The following is a 21318-nucleotide window of genomic DNA, read 5'->3' as shown; positions in this document are numbered from 1 at the left end:
CTGCTGCCAAGCTTAGGGAACCACATTACAACCCAAGGCCTCGCTTTTAATTTCAGTCCTATTAATGTAGATTATCGGGGACTCTGCAGAAGCCAGCGGGCTGCTGGTATGCAACTGCTCTGCGCAAAAGGCCAAGGAGCTCGAGCCGTCCCTAAGGCTGGATGGCTTCTCCCCAGGCATCCCTTCCCGGCCCTGCCGGTGGCCAGCAGTGGTCCTGTGGATGCCGGGGGAAGCCCAGGTGACTCCCAAGGCTGTAGCCTCAGGGATGCGAGGTGCGTATCTTGCGGTCTCTGCCCCCCCCCCCCGCCGCGGAGTCGGCGGGTCTCCCCAAAATCTGGTCTCCCCATGTTGGCAAAGGGCCTTTTTCCCTGCTTGCCCCGTCCCGGGGACGCGCCCGAGGCACGGCTGCGGCGCGATCTGGAGGCACCCGGCAGGGAGCACCACCGAGACGCACCGCTCCCCTCGGACACCCGGGTCTCCCCCTCTGGGGGGGGGCTGCAAGCGCTGGGCGCCGGGGTAAGGGGGGGGGGGGGTGCAGGGGGTGCGAGCGGCTGGGGGGGGGGGCTGCCCCCGCCCTTCTGCTAGGCCCTCCCAAAACAAAGCGGGGCAGCACCCCCCCCTCCCTTTGCGGGGGGGGGGGAGGCTTTGTACCGGGGGGGTGTGTTCACACCCCCCCCCCCAATACTGCCCCCACCGTGCTCTCCCCGCCCCTCGCCCCCCCTCCTCCCACGGCCACCCCCTCCCCGCGATCCGATGGTTCCGGGGGGGGGGGGGGGGGAGAAGGGGGTGGGTGCGCGCTCCCGGCGCGGCGCGTCCCCGTGGGCGGGAGCGTGCGGCTCGCCGCCGCCGGGCTGCCAGGCACGGCTCGGCTCGGCTCGGCTCGGCTCGGCTCGGCTTCCCCCCCCCCCCCTCCTCATCCCTCCCTCCGCCCGCCTCCCGCCCACCCCCGCGCCGCCATGGACGGGGGCGCCTTCGGAGCGGGGAAAGCCGGCGGCGCCTTCGACCCGCACGCCTTCATCCGGCAGCCGCAGACCCTCCTGCGGCTCCTCTCCTGGGTAAGGGCTCCGCCACCCGCCGGGGGGGGGGGCTCCCACCGGCAGCGGGGTTGCGGGGCTGGGGGGGGACACACACACACACAGACACACAGAGGGAGCGGGCGCCGGGGTCCCTGCGGGGCGGCTGCCGCGACCTGGGGCCGTCCGGGCAGCTCTGTGCGGAGGGGTTGTGTGTCATACGTCGTGTGTTAGGGCATGCTGTTAGGTGTGTGTTGTCCTGTGTTCCATACGTGCTTGCGTATGCACCTTCTGTACGGATGCATATGTCCGCTGATCCCTCTCCACACCAATAGAGCCCCGCACACACAGATATATACGTGTACGCCTCCGTAAGCGTTCCTGCCTACACCTCTGTGTACCCGCATGTATGTTTGGATATGTGGCTCTACCTCTGGGTTTATATATCTCCATATGTACGTATCTCCATATATATATCCGCATATACGTGCGCGCACACAGCTCTACAGCCGTACGTACATATGTATCCATGTACGTGGCTATAGGGCCGTACGGGGCGAGAGCACGCTGGTTCGGGGTTTCCTCCCCCGGGGAGGGAAGGGGTGAACCGTGACCCCGTCTCCATCTCTGCTCTTTTGGGGGTGGGGGTCTTCTGTCCCCCCACCCCATGCCGGTGGGTTTATGGCGGGCGCGGGGAGGCAGCGGGATGTGGGGGGACGGGAGGGAGCTGCGGTCCTGGCGTGGCTCCCAGCAGGTCGGAGCTCAGGGGGTGCTGGGCTCCAGCCGTGGTGGGACGAGTTGGGGGGGCTGGGGGGGCTGGATGTCGCTCTATGTTTCATCCTCATCCTCTCACCCCCCCGCCAACCTCCTTTCCCTGTAATGCTTTCCTCTCTGTAATTTGTGGGGAAGGGGACAGGGGGAAAGGGGGGTCTAACGGGGGCGGTGGGGAGGGCACAGGGTGCCAGGGGGAAGGTCTCTCCTTCCTCCCGTGACACCGATCCCATGGCTGCCCGTGGGACCGGCGCGTATGTGCAAGAAGGTCATCGGGATTAAGGGTGCGAGAGCTGCAGCACTGAGCTGGCGGGGGAGAGATTGAGGTCTCAGCCGGGAGCGGAGAAGGGAGGGCAGGGAGGGAGAGCGGAGGAGACACATGCGCACCGGAGCTGGGAGGAGAGGCGTCAGGCTGGCTTTGGGAAAATAAAATAAAATCGGTGCCAGGCGGGGGAAATGAGGAGAGAAAGGGAAGGTGGCTCGGCTTGCTGCCGATGGTGGGGAGGCAGCCCTTGTGCTCCCGGCCGGGTGGGTGGGTGATGTCCCCTCCGGGTGACGTGACTCAAAGGGCGGCCGGAGAGCCCCGAGACAGCTGAGGACGTGATTAATGCAGGCGGTCTGTCTGTCCGTCCATCTGCCCGAGCTTGTTTACGGTACAGCACATCACGCCGGCAGCGGGCTGGCCGCGCCGGGGCTGCCGCTGGGCGCTGGGCGAGGGGGTACGCGTGCCCCCCGCTCCCGGGCGGGTGGAGCGGAGCCAGCCTGCGTGCCTGGGGATGATGGACGTGATGTGACCTACAAAGGCTCTCCCCTTGCTAATCTCCATTACAGAATTTCCTCTTTCTCTCTCTCTCAGTCTGGTGGCTGGTTTTTTTTTTCCCCTTCATCCGAGCACTGCGGGATTTTGGCTTCCCAGAGGCACCAGGTGAGGGAGAGGGAACAGGAAATACGTTTATTTTTTAATTAGGCACCTACTCTGCTTCAGAGTATCTCAGACACTGTCAGCTCGCTCGCCGAGCTCGGCTCTGCGCCCTGCGAGGTCTCCCCAGGCAAGGAGCGCTTCCCGGGGACTGGCATCTCCTTGGGACCCCGTGCTGTTTCCCCCTGCCCATCTGACCTTGACAGAGGACAGGATGGGATTTAACCCAGGCACTTCACTTGGCCATGGAAATTAAAGTTCTTTTGCAGGAGCTGGAGGCACTCCAGGTCAGCAGTCCAGCAAGGGAGGCTGGCCTGGCCATTGTGGCACGAGGCTACGTGTGCACCTCTTCTCTCCCAAAATACGAGTTCCTTCTCCTGCTTTTCCACCGGCTTGGTCTTGTCTGTCCTCCCAAGCGTCTCTCCCTCTGCAAAGCCGGGGAGCCGCAAGCTCATCCTAGATATTTAGTTGTGGTTTTTGGTCTTTTTTTTTTTAACTTGAGGCCGTGGGGGTCCTTATGGCATTGAAGTCCTATCTCAGGCTGTCACAAGCATCAAACCCTTTATTGCCCCTTCCATAAACTGGTTGAACTTTGCTGAAAAAGGACTATTTCACAGGGTTTTTGCCCTTCTCGCTCCCTCTGGGAGAAGGTTCAGCGGCTCCAACGGTCAGGGCCTTCCACCATAAATCTATTCGTGGCTGGGTTTTGATCCATTTGCTTTTGTGCTCTTATGCCCTTCAGTTTACATGGTACTTTTCCCTCCCTGGTGTTTTCCCCTGGGTGTATTTATAGACTGCGAGCACATCCGCACTTAGCCTTTCTATCGGCAGGCCCTACGAGCCAAACTCTTCTGGTGGCGAAGGGCTCTCCCTCCCCGTGGTCTCTGTGCAAGTCCTTCCCTTCACCTGCTCTTGCACGCACTGGAAGCACCTTGCTTGGCATCTCCTGAGATCTCATTTGCCTTTATCCGGCTCGTGGCGTGGGTGGTCCATCGTCTCCCCGGGGCAAGCTGGAGGCTCCTTTTGGCCCGTTTCACGTGATGAGCTTTCACTGAGAGCAGAAATTCTCGTGATCGCTTCCCCGGGCAGTGACCTTGTGCTCAGGTCATGCTGCCTTTTAGCAGACTTTATGATGGCACGGAGGTGCGTATGGCTTTCTACCAACAGGCAGCAAAACTGGCTCCAGCCCAGGGAGTTGGCAGCCCAATTTGAGATGGCGGCAAATCTCCAGGGAGAGCTGCAGGATCAGGAGCAGGTGGGGTGACCAAAGATTATTTACATAGCTCCTTGCTGAGGAGGAGACGGCATAGGTTTGACAAGGAGGATGCTCAACTATGGAAAGAGGTTAGCAATTCTGGAGCATCCGTCCACTGCGACAGTGTTGTGAGGCAGCTCAGGTTTCTCGCGTGCTTCGGAGGTCAGGCACAGCAGAATAAGTATGCATCTCCCTACAGAAGGGTTGCTTGGCAAGGATGCTGGCAAGTGGTGGTGGTCCTGCAGAATGCCCGTGTCAGGTTTGGATGTTCAGCCTCGGCGTGAACCATTTCTCTGCTGCTGCCTGCCCCAGATACGCTTGCCTGGATGAAAAAAGCACCTTGTAGCGCAGGGAGGCAGCCCTACAGAGCAGTCCTTCCTGAGCATCTCTGCTGAGGATGCCTCCAAGGGGATCTGGGTCTTGCAGAGAGGGGACTTGTCCAGTCTGGCTGGACTGCGGCTTGCACAACGAAAGCAATGTGCTGCTGGAAGATCCCGGAGGCTTCGCCACCTCTCTGTGGGGAAGGGCAGAACAACTCCCTCCCTATTCCCAGCAGCGGCGAAGAGAAGACGAGCAACTTGCCCTGTTGCGATGGGTGGCTGGGGTGTACTCCGAATCCTGGTCTTTCAAGGCATTGCTCCATGCCGTGCCACTTTGCTGCCGGCTGCAACACGGAGGCATGCTCTGAGCTGAGCTGCATTGCGCAGCTGGTGCCCTGCAGCAGACGTGGCATGGGTGCATGGGTGGGTTTTTTACCACCCCGCCATATAAACCTGCTTTCAGCCCACTTAGGTGACCCAACAGCTGGAGCTCGTGGAGCTTGGTGACCCACACCGACCTGGAGCTGTGCGCTACAGTACGCAGCTCCGAGATCATTCCTGAAATAAAGCAGGCGAGCGTGGGCACATCCCTGCGTAATCCCGTCGCGCCCTGACCGGCAGTGCTCTCCGCAGCCGGTGCGGGGGAGCTGGGAGGCTCCTTTGCGACCCGCAGGCGTTGGATGTAGCCCTGGCTCCATAAATAAGTAAAATGCTAATTGAAACAGGTTGTTCTAGGTGCTCCTGACTGCGTGGAAACCTGCTCGCTGGAGAAACTGAAGCGCTGCTCGATGTAAAAGCCTAACAAGGCAAAAGTAACTCGCCTTTTGGAAGCAGGTCCGGCTAGGTGGCTTGAGTGAGAGTATTCCAATCGCAGCCGTGCAGGCAAAGCAGCCCATTAAAACTTGCCACGCGGACTGAGACACCAAATTTCTCTCTGACGCCAAGGGCATCGCCCCTCCGAAGGGAGGTTCGACGAGGAGAGGTGCTGCCTGCCCTCCATCTCCTCCTCCATCGCCTGCTGCCGTTGCCACCACGTCCCCTGGCTGGTGGGAACACGCAGCCGTTTCGAGCCGGGATGGGAAGCGTCGTCCCCTGTCTCTGCAGGCACGGCACATCCCAGGCGGCTCCGGCTGAGCGGGCGAGGCAGGTGAAGGACGGGAACTGCGTCCTCGGCCTCACTACGACAGGCTGATGCTTGCGAGCTGGAGGACGGGGGCAAGCTCCGGTGTGGCAGGGAGCTGGGTCTCCTGCCTTGCCGGCGAGTCCTGGCTCGCCACGCTGATGCCCGGCTTAGGACACCCTTTGCCTCTTCCCCCCCACGCCGCCCTTCGCCGTACGGAAAGGACACGCGGCGTGGGTTTGCGGTGAGAGTTAAACCGAGCCTTAGAGCCCAGGGGCCGCGTTAGTCTCAAACCGGCTGCAACCTCCACCTTCCTTCTGTCCCAGCTAACTTTAGCTGAGATGTTCCCCGTGTTCGTGGACCGTAGCTCATGCTCTCTGCCCCTGCTCCTCCACCTGATTTTTGCCCCAGCCACCGTGCTCCCTGGCTGCGTGCTTGTGAGATACCTCGGCGCGCGATGAAAGAAGCGCGGCGGTTCAAAGCACGTGGTTTTGAGTCAAGCCCTAGGTACGCTTCTTCATGGGGTCCCCTTCCTTTGGTCAGCTTCAGAAGGGTTTTTTGGGGATTGCTGTCATTGGGATGAGAGGCCGTGTCCAAAGATGAGCAATAGATGCGCAGAGTCACAGGGTGATTCGGGGTTGGATACAGCAGGTCGTGTTGTTTCCAGCATAGCGTTTCCAGGAAAGATCTTGGAGCAGGAACAAATCTCTTGTTAATGGCATTTGCAGATAAAAATCTGAGAAATAGCACGTAGGGACCAAAGGCAGTCAGAAATATGAGCAAAAAAATAAGATAATCGTGTGTAATCTGCTATTTCAAAACATGAGAGGCACGCAGGTGAGGAGCAGAGAAACTACTTGGAGATGAGACGTGGCTAAGGCAAACGTTTGTGGCAAAACAAGGCAGCAGAGAGGAGCAGTGTGAGGTGAGAGGAGCAGACGGAGGTGGCAGGGGATGCGGTCCTCCACCTAGGTTGGCACAGCCAAGCCAAGGAGGGAGAGGTGTGTTGCTAGAAAGAAAACTGAACTCTTCCTCACGGAAAAAGATGCAACTTTTGGACGGTCACTTCACTAAGCAGTGACCTGGCGGTGTAGGGACCATCTGGAAGGCACAGAAGGACCTGGATACCACCGTGGAGGTGCGGCCACGGGGAGATGGCACTAGTAGCGGTGGGACAAAAGATGCTGTTTGACCACGAGAAGAGCGTGAGACCTGCGGGACTGGGACAACAGCTCCCTGTTACACCAGTGGGCATCTTCCCGTGGCAAAGCTCTTCCTCCCTCCCCGGGATGGCACGTGGAATAGCCACTGGCTATCATCGGTGGCTTCCCGGCTGCCGGCTCCCAGAGTGTCCCCGCATCGCCCGGGGCTTGGGCTGCTGCGAGGGGGAAGATTGACGCAGGCACGGGTCGGGTGGGAGGTGGAAGGGTTAATGGCCAGCCTGTCAGCTGCCAAGCCATGTGTAAAAAAAAGCCTGCTGGCCAGGAAAGCCTGTCCCAGATCCCGTGGCAGGAATTAGGGATGCGGAGCCTTTCTCCTCTGCATCACCTGCTCCGGCTCAGCCCTGCCGTGGCTGCTGGCCAGGGAGGGTGAGCTGGGACGGAGGTGCTGGGGTATCCGTGCTCTTCCCCCGTCCCATGCTCAGGAAAATTGGGTACAAATGGGTACGGGGAGGCTGGCCCCCTCCAGCACCCGCACAGGGCTCAGACACGCCATCGAGACCGTGGGCAGGAGTCGTTCGCTGCCGGCGTCGTGCCGGCTGGAGGGAATAAATAGAGGCTGCCTGTTTCCAAGCTGCCAGTCCCATGCGTATCAAAAGCTGCATATGTTTTCTTCAAAATGAACTAAATACAAGTCGATTTAATGATGATAATAATAATAATAATAATCCATGTCTGTGCGGGGCTCTCCAAAGCTTTCCAGAGACTCCATTTGCGAGTGGCTGAATGCAAATGAAAGCCAGATCATCTCTGCCAGTTTATCGTTTGCACTCTGCCCGTCTCTTGCTTTCTTTTTAAACAGATTTATTCCTGGTCGTTACCAGATCAGATACAGAAGAGGTTATTGCTTCATTCTGCCCGAGGTAGATTTGATTTGAAGTCCTACAAGGAATATTATGTCACCAAACTATTTCCTCTCTATAATAGAATAAAAAGGGGGTTTGGGAGAGGGAGGGGCGACACGCAGTGCGACAGAGCCCGTGACCGGAGGGCACCGCAGCGAGCCCAAGCAGGCGGCTCGACAGAAACCCTCTTCAGCCTCATCCCCGCTACGACCATCATGGGGATCTCGGGGGTGAAGTCAGGAGGCAGCGTGACAAACTCCTGGGATGAGGTGCGGGAAAATCCTGGTGCACTGCCGGAGGCTGGCCGTGCTGCGCATCCATCACATGATGCTCACGAACGTCTGATGCACGGCGTGGCGTGGTGGAAAGCCTCACATGATGCTCAGGAGGTTTCGCCTGGCTTTCTGCGGGGCTGAGCCTGCAGCGGGGAGGTGGGGAGGGACCGGGGAGCCTCTCCTCTGAGGGCTCATCTCTTGCCTTTGCCTCTGGCAAAACCAGATCACTCAGTTCAGTGAGAGAAAGAAAAAAAAAAAAAAAGGTCTTTTATGGTGGGATGCAGTCTTTTGCCTGTTCTGCATTTTTTTCGCTGTAGTGAGCCCTTATGCTCCTGTAATGGCCAGCACAAGCCCCTTGAGAGACCGGGACAGGGAAACTCTCAGCCTCTCCCCATCTCCTCCCCACAGTGCTTAACGTTACGTTCATTTTGCTGCGTCTTTCGGCAAGTTGCACTGTCGGCTTCGCAAAGTGCCTGGCTCTGGGCTTCACTTGGTGTCTCGGAGCTCTTTGATGAAACCTGAAGTCTAGGAAAATCATTGCAACAACCTGTGTGGGTGCGATGTTTAAGGAGCGGTGAAGTCAAGAAAAGCCGGGTCCCAGCAGCAACGCTGAGTTGGTCAGATGTTCTCCACGTGCTGTTTTCTGTCCTTTTTTTGAGCATAGCCACATATATTACTGCTTGTTAAATGCACACCTCCAGACAGGCCGTGCACCTCCTAATTAACATTGCTCTCGGAGGCTTAAGGAAACGCTCTCAACGTAAAAAATCTAGTTACTCCAAGTCCTGCTAACTGACTTAAGCAGCCTCGCTGAAGAAATGAGGCTGCCCAGTTGCACAAAGCTGGGGATGGCTGGCTGGTTTTCGTCGACGAGTGTAGGAAAGCGGCTAATGATCTCCCTCTGCGGAGCAGAAGGATGGGCTGCGTTCCGGAGCGTCGGGATGCAGTGCTTTGCGCTTGCCTCCCTTCAGCCTTCGGACAAGTCGCTTCCCTGCATCTCGGTGCTCGGACGGGAGCACCCCCCATCTTCTCCTCGCCTCCTCTTTGCAGCTGGACGCGTATTTTGGATCATTTTATTAGTGGCTGTAGGCAAGACTTTGCACAGCGAGGATTCGCTGTGCCGAACGGGGGTAGAAGGAACAAGCAGCGGTAACGCAGAGGGGCAAGAGGCTTGTGCCAGTGCTGCTGGTAGCTGGCATTTCTTCAGAAAGTGCTGCAGATGTGATGGGAACGGCAATGTAAATGCTTCATCCTTGCAAACTTGGTGCTTTGTTTATAATCCAGGCAGACATTCATACTGCAACTGCTGCCTGGATCATCTTTGCACGGGCATGGATTGTGAAATCAAGGAAATAAAAAATACTTGCTCTTTCTAAGATGACTTGCTATGTCCGTGAGCTTCCACCCACCTGCCCTCCTTACCAACAAGAAGTAGCTGCCATGGATTAAGCGTGCAACAGTTTCTCCCGAGGGCTGCGAGATCTGGGCTCTCATAATTATCATTTTTTCTAGAAAATTCTTTGTCCGTGCACCCGTCACAACAGTTCCTGGGTACAGCCACCATGGGGATAAAATGGGCTGCCTGTCAGCAGCAGCAATTGCCTCTTTTCCTGCTGTCCAGCTCTGCCTGCCGGTCTGAAACCTCTGGTTTGAGCCTGCCTCTTCTTGCCCAGTTGGTGTTACCCAGTCCAGCTCAAGATCCTCACAAAGTTTTGCTGTGCCGTGAGGCTGGTGGTAGGCTGGCAAAGGGAGCAAGTCCTCTCCACTGCCACTGACGTTGCCTTCTCTGCACCGCCGGGGAGTGGAGCGTGGACCAGAGCTGATACCGCTGGTGAGGAAAACACAGAGGGAAGGAGACATCCCGTAAGATGCTATGCTTTGGTCCGTAGAAAGCCTTCCTAAGGATAAAGAGTACTTTGGGGCGGCTGTTTCAGGACACAGAAGATAAGCGTCTGCAGTGACTTGTTCTGCTCATGAGTGAGAGTACCCTTAGTGGAAGCTCCCCAGAAAACTCCTAAGATCATCTTAAATCAGATGTTTGCCTGTAAATCATACCTTGGGCACCTCCAGGCTGCAAAACAGGTTTCTCTTCATAGGAGAGAAGTTGTGGCAAGCTAGAAATGCCACCTCTCCTTGAAAATTTGGGAGGGGGAGATGTCCCTCTGGTCTCGTAACTCTGAGCTGTGTCTTTACGACGTGCCAGCATAAAAAGGTATGAAAGAGCAAATGCAAAAAGGAATTATTTTGCTGCTTTTGCTCGCAGATGAGAGCTCTTCCAGGCCAGCAGCAAACCCAGAGATAAGAGCAGAGGGAAGATGTGTATCAGGATATGAGCAGAGTAAACAGAGGTGTCTCTGGGGAGAGGCCATTACAGAAATTCATTCATCCCAAATGAGTAAGCAGAGACTCGCAGTACAGCTCATTGCAAGGGTTGACCTGACTCAGGGAATCGATGTTTTACCAGTTTTGAGCCCCAAATCAAAACTGAACACCAGACTATGCCACTTTTGAGGCTGTTTCTCATCTTCCAAAGAGAAGATACGCTTTCTGTCTAATGCTGTGGAAAACGGGGCAGCACTTTGTAATCCCAATATATGAGGGTTGGTGCTTCAGGTGGCAGCATCGGCGCTGGTCACAGCCTCATGCTGGGACGCCGCTTCGGGAGTCTGTCAGCTCCCCTTGGGTTAGAGGAACACGGTGTTACTGCCAATGGTCCTAGGCAGACCTGTCAGCCCAGCCTGTTGTGATGATCTGCGAGACTTCCCACTGAAAGAGCCTGGCTGTAATGGTGTGCAATTTTGCTGCTTTCCAAACCACTCAGGCTGAAATTTTGAAGACCAGACCTTTGCTTCAGGCAAAAGAGATTTTTATTTAATTTTCATGGGAAGTTTCTGCAAAGCATGATCAATCTTGATTTTCAAGAAGAGGGAGGAAGAGGACAAATCAGTTATTTTACTTCTAAGCTTAAAAAGCTCTTGTGAACTTTCAGAGAACCCGTACAGTCTCCACACTTAGGAGCACCGGCTTCCAGCTTTCTTAGTTTGCTGTAGTGTGTCAAAAATACGCCCAATCTCAGCAACCCAAGTGTGACCCAATTATGAGCCTTGGGGTGAAAAAATAATATCGGTGTCAGTGCATACTTGTTAGAGTTTGGCAGCTGAAATGTGGTCAGCGTTGAGGATCTGCCCAAGGGCTGTTGGGGACTGTGAGTAAGGTTTTTCCTCGGGTTCTTGATGCCACAGGTCAAAAAGCAGAGGTCTGTGCTGTGGATCTCAGGCATCCAACCCCACCGATGATAGATGGTGTATTGGGTTGGCGTTGGCATTAATCAACAGCTAATTTTCCCAGCACTCACAAAGCTGCTTCTCCGCTTTCTGGGTTGTCTGCCCTGTCCTCTTCTGGTGCTTGGTTGGGTTAAGTGGTACGAGGGTCCTTCTGACCTAGCAAACCCTCAGACCTACCTCTGCTCCCTGCAGGAGACTTGGCCACCTCATCTTCTCGTGTGCTGCTTCTCCTTGGGGTTTGGGTGATGGTTCCAAGGGTGCCAACCTCCCGTTGCGCAGACAACTCCCAGGCTAGCAGAGTGCCCCGGTGACGTCCTGGTGCACGTCATATGTATGTTCTCCCCATGCTTGAGGTCCCATTTCCCATCTGCCTGGGGCTCTCGCCGGCAGCCCGCAGATGGGCTGTTCCTACTGAGGGTCTCAAGATGCCCTGCAAAGAAAAATCTGTACGGGCAGCCTTAATCTTCCCCTCTTTCTCCTGTGGCTGTGAGGGGAAGCTGTTTATTTGAGATGCAGGACTGGGGCTGCTGTAAATAGCTCTCTGCTTTGGTCAACCTGCTGTGTCAAAGAGGGACAGCCTTGTGGCAGGCGACGAAGGCTAAGCCCGTGAGCGAAGATTAGACCAGCAACTGCGGATTATGGCATTTCTACCTGGACTCGTCCTTAATTCTACCCGATTTAAAATAACATGCAGCGGCAGTGGCGGTGGCGGGTAGGGAGGACCCATGGTGGCCCTTCCAGGTGGACCTGGAGGGGGGGATGTTTGGCCCGTGAAATCCGTGGGGAAGGTCGGAGGGTGTCGGTGTACGGGTGAGTGGGCAGAAGGATAGGTAGTGTCTTGGTCTGGGCTGATGGAGAACTGGTGGAGAGAGGTGTGTGATGTGCGGGGAGATGGGGAGAGCGGGAGCCCGGCAGAATGGAGCTGCAGAGCAAGCAGGGCTTGCATTGTGGGAGGGTGGATGGGGAAAAGAGCGTAGTAGCTGGATAGATAAAATTAGTGAACAAATGCGTGGTAGAAACAATGAATTCCTAGAAGGGAAAGGAGTGGGTGGGAGAATAAGTGCAGACTAAGAGGATTTCCACTACTTGGAGCCCTTGTATGCAGGCACCCGCACCAAAGCCATATCCCAGTTTACACTCCATGTCACCTCCCTGTGTGTCTGCGGGAAGCCACCCGTACTCCAGACTGCGACTGCTTTACATTGCTTTAGATCAGATGGATAAAAAGGCTCAATCTAAAAGTGTCCTATTTTAAGTTAATCCTCAGAAATAAAATGAGACCATCTCCCCAGTAAACTCCCCGCGGCTACAGCCCAGGCAAGGCAGCAGGACGGGAGCTCCGCAGAGCAGAGGTGCCTGCGAAGGGCGTCTGTCCCCTGCAGAGCTCTGCTCCTCTGTGGTGGTCCAGAGAGATGGGGCTTGCCCTGATGTGTCTCCTGCCTCTCTCCCTGCCAGGTGTTCTCCATCGTGGTGTTCGGCTCCATTGTCAATGAAGGGTACGTGAACCGCGTGGACGAGACACAAGAGCACTGCATTTTCAACCGCAATCGCAATGCCTGCAACTATGGCATTACCGTGGGTGTCCTCGCCTTCCTCAGCTGCCTTCTTTACCTGGCTCTGGATGCCTACTTCCCGCAGATCAGCAGCGTCAAGGACCGCAAGAAGGCAGTGCTCTCGGACATCGGAGTCTCGGGTGAGCTTCCTGGCCGGTTGGCCGTAGTCCCCCTCTCCTCCACCGGCAAGGGAGAGGGAGAGAGCTTCTGCCGCCTTGCAGGCCAGGTCCCTGCTAGCAGGGAGGTCTTTGGGTTCCTTACTCTCTCTCCCCTTTTCTTTCCTTTTCTCTTCTTCTCAGCCAACGTGGCTGATGCCTCTCTGCTGTTCTCCATAGGCGTAGCTCAGGGAGCCCTTTAGGATCAGGAGATCCTGCCTCCCTGCATGCTTGTGCTTGCTAAGGCCAAGCGTTGATGCCTCTGGAGATGGTACTTCCTTCTTTTCCAGCTCCAGGTGATTGAACCCTGTATATTTTAACATAAAAAAAGGTTGAGGGTTTCACGCAGGCTGACTAAACCATTCCACCTAGGTTACCTGGCATTCCCCATGTGAATAGCTGTGCAGGACCTCATCCAGCCCTAAGGCTTATTCTACCTTATAGTCAGATCTCTCCATCCGCAGTAGCGTGTTGAAGTGACGGACGGAGTGATGGTGCGTGTGTACGGGCACGTGTAACGGCAGTCAGCAGCATCACGACGAGGCGCTTTGCTCTCGTGCCGTGATCCCGAGTCACTCTCCTGGCTTACTCCAACCCACACCGGCAAACTTCTCCACGTCAGGGTCCCCCCCACGGTTTGTCAAAGGGGCCACGAGTGGAGCGAGGGCAGGATCGGGTGCAGCATCTGAACTTGTTTAGGACTTCTGGCTTGCAAGTTTGCTCACTGTTAGCCCCTTGCCTGGCAGTCCTGCGTACAGCTAACCAGAGAAGGGGAAGGGGAGGGACTGAGCCCTGTTTCGCTGCCGCTTCGGAATGCCCGTTTCCCTCGCTGCCGGGCGCCTGGCTGCTCCTGGCAAAGAGGGTGAGTCCCACTCCTCCCCACCAGCTGCCAGTCTGGAGTCGGGGCTCCCCGCTACCTTCACCCCTTTCCCAGGGGTGCAGCATGTTAACGGTCCTTCAGCAGCTTTCCTCGGTGTCAGTCCCTTCGCCTGCGCTGTCCTCAGCAAAAGCCGGTCTCTGTGCAACTGCAGGCTGGCTGCTTCCCACTCTTTTCTGCAGCTCCCTTGGAAGGAATTGCTCTTCGCTTGTCCTTGCAGGACGGGGTTGCGAAGCAGTGGCTGTTTCAGAGAGCCCAGGTGATCGCTCCTGTACTGGAAGCCGTTCAGGCTCCTTCCCAAGGCCAAATGCAAATCCTGTGATCAATCCAAACACAAGCAAATGAACTCTCCTGAGTTCTGCAGACGCCTATTGTCACCTTGACAATTTAGCCGTCAGCGAGCCTGCCAGCTCGCTTGGGCTTAGACAGGCTGCGCAGTCAGAGTTTGGCCCAGTCTGCAACACACTGGTGGGTCTCTCATAGGGTTGAAATTTCCAGAGAAACGTGACGTGGTTATGTTCTGTTCACACATACCTTCTTGATCTCTCTCCCCTTCCCCTTTGCCATGCTGGTGGTGGTCCATCGCAGCCTTTTGGGCATTCCTCTGGTTCGTTGGCTTCTGCTTTCTGACCAACCAGTGGCAAGCTTCAAAAGAAGAGGACAACCCATTGAATGAGGGAGGGGATGCAGCCCGAGCAGCCATCACGTTCTCGTTCTTCTCCATCTTCACCTGGGTGAGTACAGCAGCCATGATGTTGGATCAAGTGTCCCCTGCCCTGTGTTAGCTTGTGGGGAATGGAAGGTGACTGGCTAAGAGTGATTCAGCCGGTTCACATGGCTTCTGAGAAGGAAAAGCAGGAGGGGAGGTGGTTAGGAGGTAAACTGGGGAAACAAGGACTCAAAAACTTACATGGAAGAAGGTGCTAGAGCATTAATAAGCACAATGGGAAAGAGGGTCCTATATCCCAGTAAGGAGTGTCCTTGAGAAACCTCTAATATGACCTTGGACAAGCCAGCTCCCCAAGCATCATTTTCCCTGGGCGTCAGAGGACTTTAACAGCATTTCCACCTCACAGACGCTAAGCAGAGAAGGGAGCTCCAGGCCCCGGGGGTTGCACCCATCTCCCTCCCTGCTTTTCTCCCATCACGTGAAATGTCATCAGTGGCCACAAGAGGATGCGATCGATCGTCGTCCCTCTGGACTCTCCGTCTGCACCCGTGACTGCAGCACTGCCTCACTGGGTCACCTCTTAGGAAGGTGATGGTGCTGTCTCTTAAGACAGCCTTTTCCCCAGCAGTTCTTTGTTGCTAGTTTCCTGGAAAAACTGTGGTGTGCAATATAAATATCCCCTACAATTTCTACCCATCTCTGAAAGCACCAAGCCCGAGTGATTTTTGGCTGAAGTAACAAGATAGTGCCAAGCAGGAAAGCATTTTAGGCCAGTCTCCATGCGTAAGTCCTTGTGGCTTTATTGTCTCCTCTCCCTTCAGGCCTTAATGTTGGGTGGGGGCCAGGTAGGAAGGGTGCCGTAAGACCACAGAGCTGTCAGAGAAGAAGGGGGGCTGCAAAGGGTTGTGCGGTCAGCACCCTTGCCAAGGTGACACCAAGCGGGGGCAAGGGACGGCAGCGTGTGTCCCCCCCCACGAGCTGTGTCCTGCGCTCGAGTGCTGCCGAAAGCCCCTTGCAAGCTCCAGCAGAAAGTGTGACAAGGAGCAAGGCTTTTGCAAGGGGTCCCTCGCGACCCTTTTTGAGGTGCCACCACCGGCAGTGGTCCTCCCTGATGCACAGGCTTGCAAGTGGCTAAATAGGCATCCTCTTCCCCTGGTTCCTTGGGGTTTTTATTTCAATCAGACGTTCTGGTTTGCTCTTCCTTACTGATTTTCCTTCCCACACCCCTCTCTCCTCACAGGGCTTCCTCACGTTTCTGGCTTTCCGGAGACTCAGAGACATTACTTTTCAGGAAGAATACAACACCCTGTTCCCTACCTCCCCATCCTTGCTGCCTTAGTGCCCCTTGGTGATGGGGGAATTTCGGGGAAGGGGTGGAGGGTTGCAGCTGGAGGAGGTTACTGAGCAGAGACAGTTCCAATGCCCCGACCATGGGTGTGTGGTCACTGCAGGGCACGGGGTGGGAAGACATTGGCCATTGAACTGGAGTGGGGTTGGCCACTGAAGGGGGGATCTCCCCCTGGGGAGCTGGAACTGGCAATTTCTTCTCCTCCTCCTCTGCTCCCTTCTCTCCCTCACCCGTACCCTAACTAATGCTGCGTTAACACCGCTGTGCCTTTCTTTTGATGACTGCTCAGACCTAATACTTCAGCGAGGAGAAGCCCTCTGCCCCTACCACTTTATCTCCTCCATTTCCTCCCAGCCCTCATTCCCCAAAAACCTCTCCCCTTGTCACCTGCTAGACTTCTCACCTCTATCAGGGATGCTCTGGGACAACGAGCCGTGCCTGCTGGGGTCCGCGATGCTGAACCCCATGCCCGGGCTCCCTCAGTCCACCAAAAAGGGTGTCCCGCCTGCAGTGCCTGGAGCAGGAGGCAGAAGTACGCTTGCTAACCGTCCCCTGGTCCGGGAAGCAGCTGCCTTGCCTCCTGCTGCTCCTTCCCAAGGTCCGTGCTGCACCGTGCGGACGTTGTCCGGTGAAGGGGCTACAGGGGGTGACCACTACCTCGCTACTCCGGGTCAAATCCCGCTCTCCTTCCTGGCCTCTGCCGGCAAAACGGCTGCGTACATCCAGCCCAGCAGACGAACTTTCTGCGGTGCTGCTGAGGCAGACTGCCTTCCCGGGGGCAGGAGGTGCTGAACGGGATAACCACGTGCCAACTGAGCCTCTGCGACCTGTGCCGTGTCGGCGAAACCCCAACCGCCGGGCAGGAGGTGCCCAGCACACCCCAGAGACGGTGGGGAGCCCCGGGCAGGCTGCACGCAGCCAGCTGGGCTCGCAGCCATCCCTGCCCAGCCCTCCTCTCTCCCGGCGGGCTCGTGTTTTCTGTGGGGCAGCCTGAACCTCCGCGCTCTTGGATTTGTTTCACCGGCGGTCTGCCAGGCGGGCCTCGCACACTAATCCGTAACCACTACTAACCCCACTTTTGTTTGTTTCTCTTTCTCGGTACGTTCCCCCCTCTCTTTCTCCCCTCCCCTCTCTGCTTCCCATCTCTTCCCTCCACCTCCTCCCTTAAAGGTGGGCCAGGCATTCCTGGCGTATCAGCGTTTCCAGCTGGGTGCCGATTCGGCCCTCTTCTCCCAGGACTACATGGACCCAAGCCAGGACTCCGGCATGCCTTATGCTCCCTACACGAACGAGGAGGATGCTACAGATGCGGTGGGGACGTACCAGCAGCCCCCTCCGGCAGATGCTTTCGACACCGAGACACAGGGGTACCAAACGCAGAACTACTGAGCCACCGATGCCCCTTTCCCTTCCCCTTTCCCTTCTGTCCCCTTCCCCGCTGCCGGCAGAAAGCCGAGGCACAAACCAGAGACGTGCGTAGTGGCACAAGAGGTGGCTCTCAGCTATGCTCCAGCCTTCTGGGTCATCTGTTTTTATTTATCGTTTTTAAAAAAGGAAAAAAAAAAAAAAGAAAAAAAGGTTTCCCCATCACCTCTTCCTTCTCCTCCCCCCCTAAAACTACCTGCCGGATCCAAATTCTTCCAAAATCTGTCACCACATTGGGAAGGAAGGTCCCTCCTTCCCTCCTCTCCCTCCTGCCTTGCTGCGGAGGGCAGAGTCTGGCCGGTGGGCAGGAGAGGGGCTGCGGCACCAGCAGGGCAGGGGAGAGGGTGCTGGAGGTAGAAGGGAAGGTGTGAGAGGGACCGGGGACCTTTCTAGGAGAGACGGTGTCACTAAAGGCTGGAGTAGACGTGGGAGCATCCGAACGGGGCTGGAGGGCCTGGTGGCTCAGGGAGAGGGATGGCGGTGTTGGAGTCAGCGTGCGGGAGTGCGAGGGTCCGGGGGGCTGGAGGGGAGCGGGAACGGCGTCCCCCGTGCAAAGACAGGGCGGCTTTCCTCTGCCACATGCTGCTGTGGGAGGGGTGCTTCATTTTTGGAGGGTTTGGGGAGAAGGGGTATGGGGAGGGGCACAGAGAGATAAAATGGGAAGGAGGAAGATTTGCAGGTACAATGAAAAACCACAGGCACGTCTGTAGGTTACAGCAAGAGGCTCGGCAGAGCAGAGGGGCAGTGCCAAGAGAGATTCTCCTTCCCCAGCCCCCTTGGATTGAGGTGGAGGTGGTTCCCCTCGCCTGTACGTCCTGCTCGCAGCTCTTGTCAGACCAGTGTTTGGTGAGGCAGGAGGGGAGCCATGCCCAGTCCCCGGCCCCCAGACGCAGTGCCTGTGGGAGGAAGGATGGAGGAGGTGGGCTTCTCGGGGGTCCTGAGAGCCCTCGTCCCCAGCTGGGCTGGTTCGAGGGGGAGAGGAGAGCTTTGCCATTTCACCCTGGGCAGGAGGAGGAGAAGCAAGCCAGTTTTGCTCCTCAGGTCCTGCTGAACCTTCCTCCATTCCTCTGCTATACCACAGCGCAAAGCCTCTTGCTGACGCCGTCTTTGCAGCACGCAGGAATGGAGCAGGACTCCCCCAGGAAAGAAATACTGCTGCTGGGACGGCCAGCGTGCGTCTGGCTCTTGCCCCGGGTTGCAACCAAGCAGGGAAGGGTCCTGCCCTGCGCGGCTGCGCTTTGCCTCTCACTCAGATGGGCAGGAGGTCTTGGTGTGCAGAGAATTGCTGGGGCCAGACGGAGCTCTCTGAAAACTGGTCTTACTGTACTTCATGTAGACTATACCTTAGTGCGTCTTCTGCAGCATCTCAGATCCTGGCTGTCTTTAAAGCCTCACCTAGGTGGCAGTACTGACTCTCAGATAGAGCTCGTCTGGACATTATTCCCCACTCCTCGCGGTTTTGCTTCAAGTAAAGACACAGCTGTGGGAGCACACTCTTTTATTCCAGGATAGAAGAAACGTCTATGTGTGAAGACGGTCCCTAAAGGGAAATAATTCAGCAATTCTCCCCAGCACAGACATCCCAAAGCACAAGAAGCAGGGTACGCCTTGCAGCAGTGAGGAGCTCCATCCCCCAGGCAGCCACCCTGCTCCACGCAACACTGGCCCCAAGTAGCAGAGATCAGGAGCAGATCCAAAATCCATAGGTGCTCCCCCTGAGCGTCCAGCCTATTCCCCGTAGCACCCTTAGGAGTTGGGAGGATGGGACAGAGGTCTGGCCTGTGGTCGTGTGAACATCTCATCTGGAGGACACCGAGGTTACCAGTCCTTCCCCTCCTTCTCTCCAGCTGCCCCACAACGATAGCGAAGGGGTAGAAACCGTAGCAGAGCTGCAAGCCCCAGGAGGGAACAGGGGCAGTTGGTCTCAGCTGTATTTAGGCGCCGTTTCTACCTGCTCTTCCCAGCAGACTTGTGCTGCCGGTGGCTGTCCCCATGGCTCGTCCTCCCCATGGCTTGTCCCCCCCCTTGCTGGTGGTTAACCACTGGTGAGGATGGGAGAGGGGGACCAGCTAGCCCTGTGGATGTACCAGGAGGGACTGGGCACACATCCCTCGCTCTGTGGCTGCGAGCGAAAGCAATATTGTAAATAGGAGGGGTATTTTTTTTGGAGGGAAGCCTCTTGGGCTTCTTTTTCTGTGGGCTCAGCCTAATATTTAGGCTTGGGAGGGGGTTACTTTATTGAGAGAGGTTCGTTATGACGGTGGCTGTGGGGGGAGCTCCCTCCAGTCTGTCTCTCCTGCCGGGGGAGAGGAAAGAACAAATGACGAGGTGGAGGAGGAGGAAAACTACTTGTACTCACCCAGATTCATCTGTGTCATCCTTCATGCTTTCATTTGGGGGGGGGGGGACACCAAGAGGAGGAGGAGGCTATAAATCACTAGTTCTCAGCACAAAAATGTGTTGTACTTTTGGGGAGGAACTGCCCATCACTTGTCCCCTCTCCTCGGTGAGGGACCAGGCGCATGGGGAGAGGTGCGGACCATGCGTGGGGGGTCTCCCTGGGGCTCTGTTTTGGGGTGTAGCACAGGGGCATCTTACATGGCCCTTCTCCCATCAGCGTTCCATAGATGGCTAAACACCATTTGGGGCTGAATAATGAGCAAGCTTTTCTTTATCCTCTCTGGCTTGCTTCCCTCACGTAACCAGCTGATGGGCTCCAGTGGGCTTGACGTAGGAATGAGCCTCCCCGCTCAGAGCCGGCACTTCAGTGAGACATGAGCCAGGTGGCCTCATCCTGGGTTACTGCCCATCTCTCTGTCCGTCTCCTTGCTTTTTGTCGTAGGAAAGGCATTGGCATGGCAGGGGACACTGCAATATAGATACTCGGGCAACTTGTTGCTTTTGCTCATGGGAGAAGACGTAGTCTCCTTGGGTTGCCATGCTTTTCAGCCTTTGCAGTGGAGGGTTGGTGGTGACAGACCTGGGGGTGGGACTCTCCTTGTTTGCATGTAGCTCTTTAAAATGCAATTTCCAGTGGCATTTGGCTGGTTCTGCAGCTGGTGAGAGATCCGGACCTACCCAAAGGGTTGGTTATCTTATCTTAGGCGCTTCTGATAAGGTGCTGCCTGTTTCTGGTGATCATAGGCAAGACCTGAGCAGCTGGCTGGAACATGTCCCTTTTAGACACTAAACGTGGGTGAGATCAGCCTCACTCTAGGGATTAGGAGATCAGAGGGAAGGCTGTATAAGCAAAACGATAAGGCGGCTTTCTTCCCCCTCTGCCATTTGTTCGGATTACAGAGGATTACGCACCCCCTGTTGCGAGCAATGGCCTCTTGATGTCTTCTTATCTTACGAAGCCCCCAAGTAAGGGACTGGTTTGTGGAAGTAGGGGCTGTGAAGGGCAAAGGGATGATGAAACTTTGCCTCAGTTCTACCTGTGGCGTCAGCCTCCTGACGTGTCCCCATCCCTGGCTCACCCACGTCCCCCCCGCACTGCTCATCGCCTCGCCGCACGCCCTTCCCCTCCGCGTTATTCCTGGCAGTTCCCTCAGGGGAGGAGGCATCTTTGTCCCTGCGCCCTCGCAAGCACTTGGGAGGACCCGGGAAGGCAGCCTTGCGGGGGGGGGGGGGGTGTCCACGGGAGTCTCAGCTCCTGGTCCCCAGAGCAGGTACAAGGCAAGGAGCCCAGCGAGGTCACTTCATGCAGCAAGTCCAAACCGTCCATCCAGACAATTCCCTGCTGCCTGCGTGGCATCCGTACGTAACACCGCCTGGGCTGCCCTGCCCCTTCCCCTGCCGCATTACTGCCTGTGTATAGTATATATATTATATATATATATTTAAAAAGATGTATAATATAAAGCTATACATATATACGTATATACGATGACTCATGGATGGCCTGCCGCATACAGGATCCCCTGAGTGGTCTTGTCTAAGCCCGAGTGTCCCTTCACCCGTCCTCCCCCTCCACCCCTCTCCCCCGTCCGATCCAAAATCCAACTACAGCGAACCCCGCCACCTCGGCACCTGTGTTTACAATGTCCTATATATTTGTGGTTAACAAAGTGAAGGTGGTAACTACTGGTGTCTCAATAAAGTTATGACGTCCAAAATAACCAAACTATATGGAAAAAAATGGTCTGGATTTTCTTCTTTGGGGAGGGATGGCTTTTTAACCTTAGTTTGCTATAAGAGCACGGCACCTGTGCTCCTGCATGGCCGGTCGGCAAGTTTAGTGACAGTCAGTGGCTTGAATGGAGGAA

General features: G+C 56.3%; 1 protein-coding gene across 3 annotated transcripts; it reads left to right on the top strand.

Moving 5' to 3' along the window:
• The first annotated feature begins 863 nt into the window (after positions 1-863).
• On the top strand, positions 864-21179 carry SYNGR1 (synaptogyrin 1). 3 transcript variants are annotated; one of them, XR_003927104.1, is made up of 5 exons: positions 864-1055; positions 12478-12715; positions 14196-14341; positions 15518-16514; positions 16548-16789. XR_003927104.1 is itself a non-coding variant. In XM_030040364.1 (4 exons), the coding sequence occupies exons 1-4, from the start codon at positions 957-959 to the stop codon at positions 15614-15616; spliced, it is 582 nt and encodes a 193-aa protein (XP_029896224.1). In that variant the 5' UTR covers positions 864-956; the 3' UTR covers positions 15617-16789. The 3 variants fall into 3 exon arrangements, 2 of the variants coding, with proteins under 2 accessions (XP_029896224.1, XP_029896223.1); XM_030040364.1 differs by having other exon boundaries at positions 15518-16789; XM_030040363.2 differs by lacking the exons at positions 15518-16514; positions 16548-16789 and adding an exon at positions 16796-21179 and having other exon boundaries at positions 873-1055.
• The last annotated feature ends 139 nt before the right edge of the window (positions 21180-21318 follow it).

The sequence above is a fragment of the Aquila chrysaetos genome, chromosome 17 (genome assembly GCF_900496995.4).
Source record: "Aquila chrysaetos chrysaetos chromosome 17, bAquChr1.4, whole genome shotgun sequence".
NCBI classification, from domain to species: domain Eukaryota; kingdom Metazoa; phylum Chordata; class Aves; order Accipitriformes; family Accipitridae; genus Aquila; species Aquila chrysaetos.
The sequence above is the reverse complement of the archived record's forward strand: the minus strand, read 5'-3'. Positions and strand labels throughout refer to the sequence as shown.

Coding starts and splice junctions, on each gene's coding strand:
- SYNGR1 (XM_030040363.2), top strand. CDS start 957: ATGGACGGGGGCGCCTTCGGAGCGGGGAAAGCCGGCGGCGCCTTCGAC. Junction 12,716..14,195: donor CTCGGACATCGGAGTCTCGG/GTGAGCTTCCTG, acceptor GGTCCATCGCAG/CCTTTTGGGCATTCCTCTGG. Junction 14,342..16,795: donor TCTTCTCCATCTTCACCTGG/GTGAGTACAGCA, acceptor CCTCCCTTAAAG/GTGGGCCAGGCATTCCTGGC.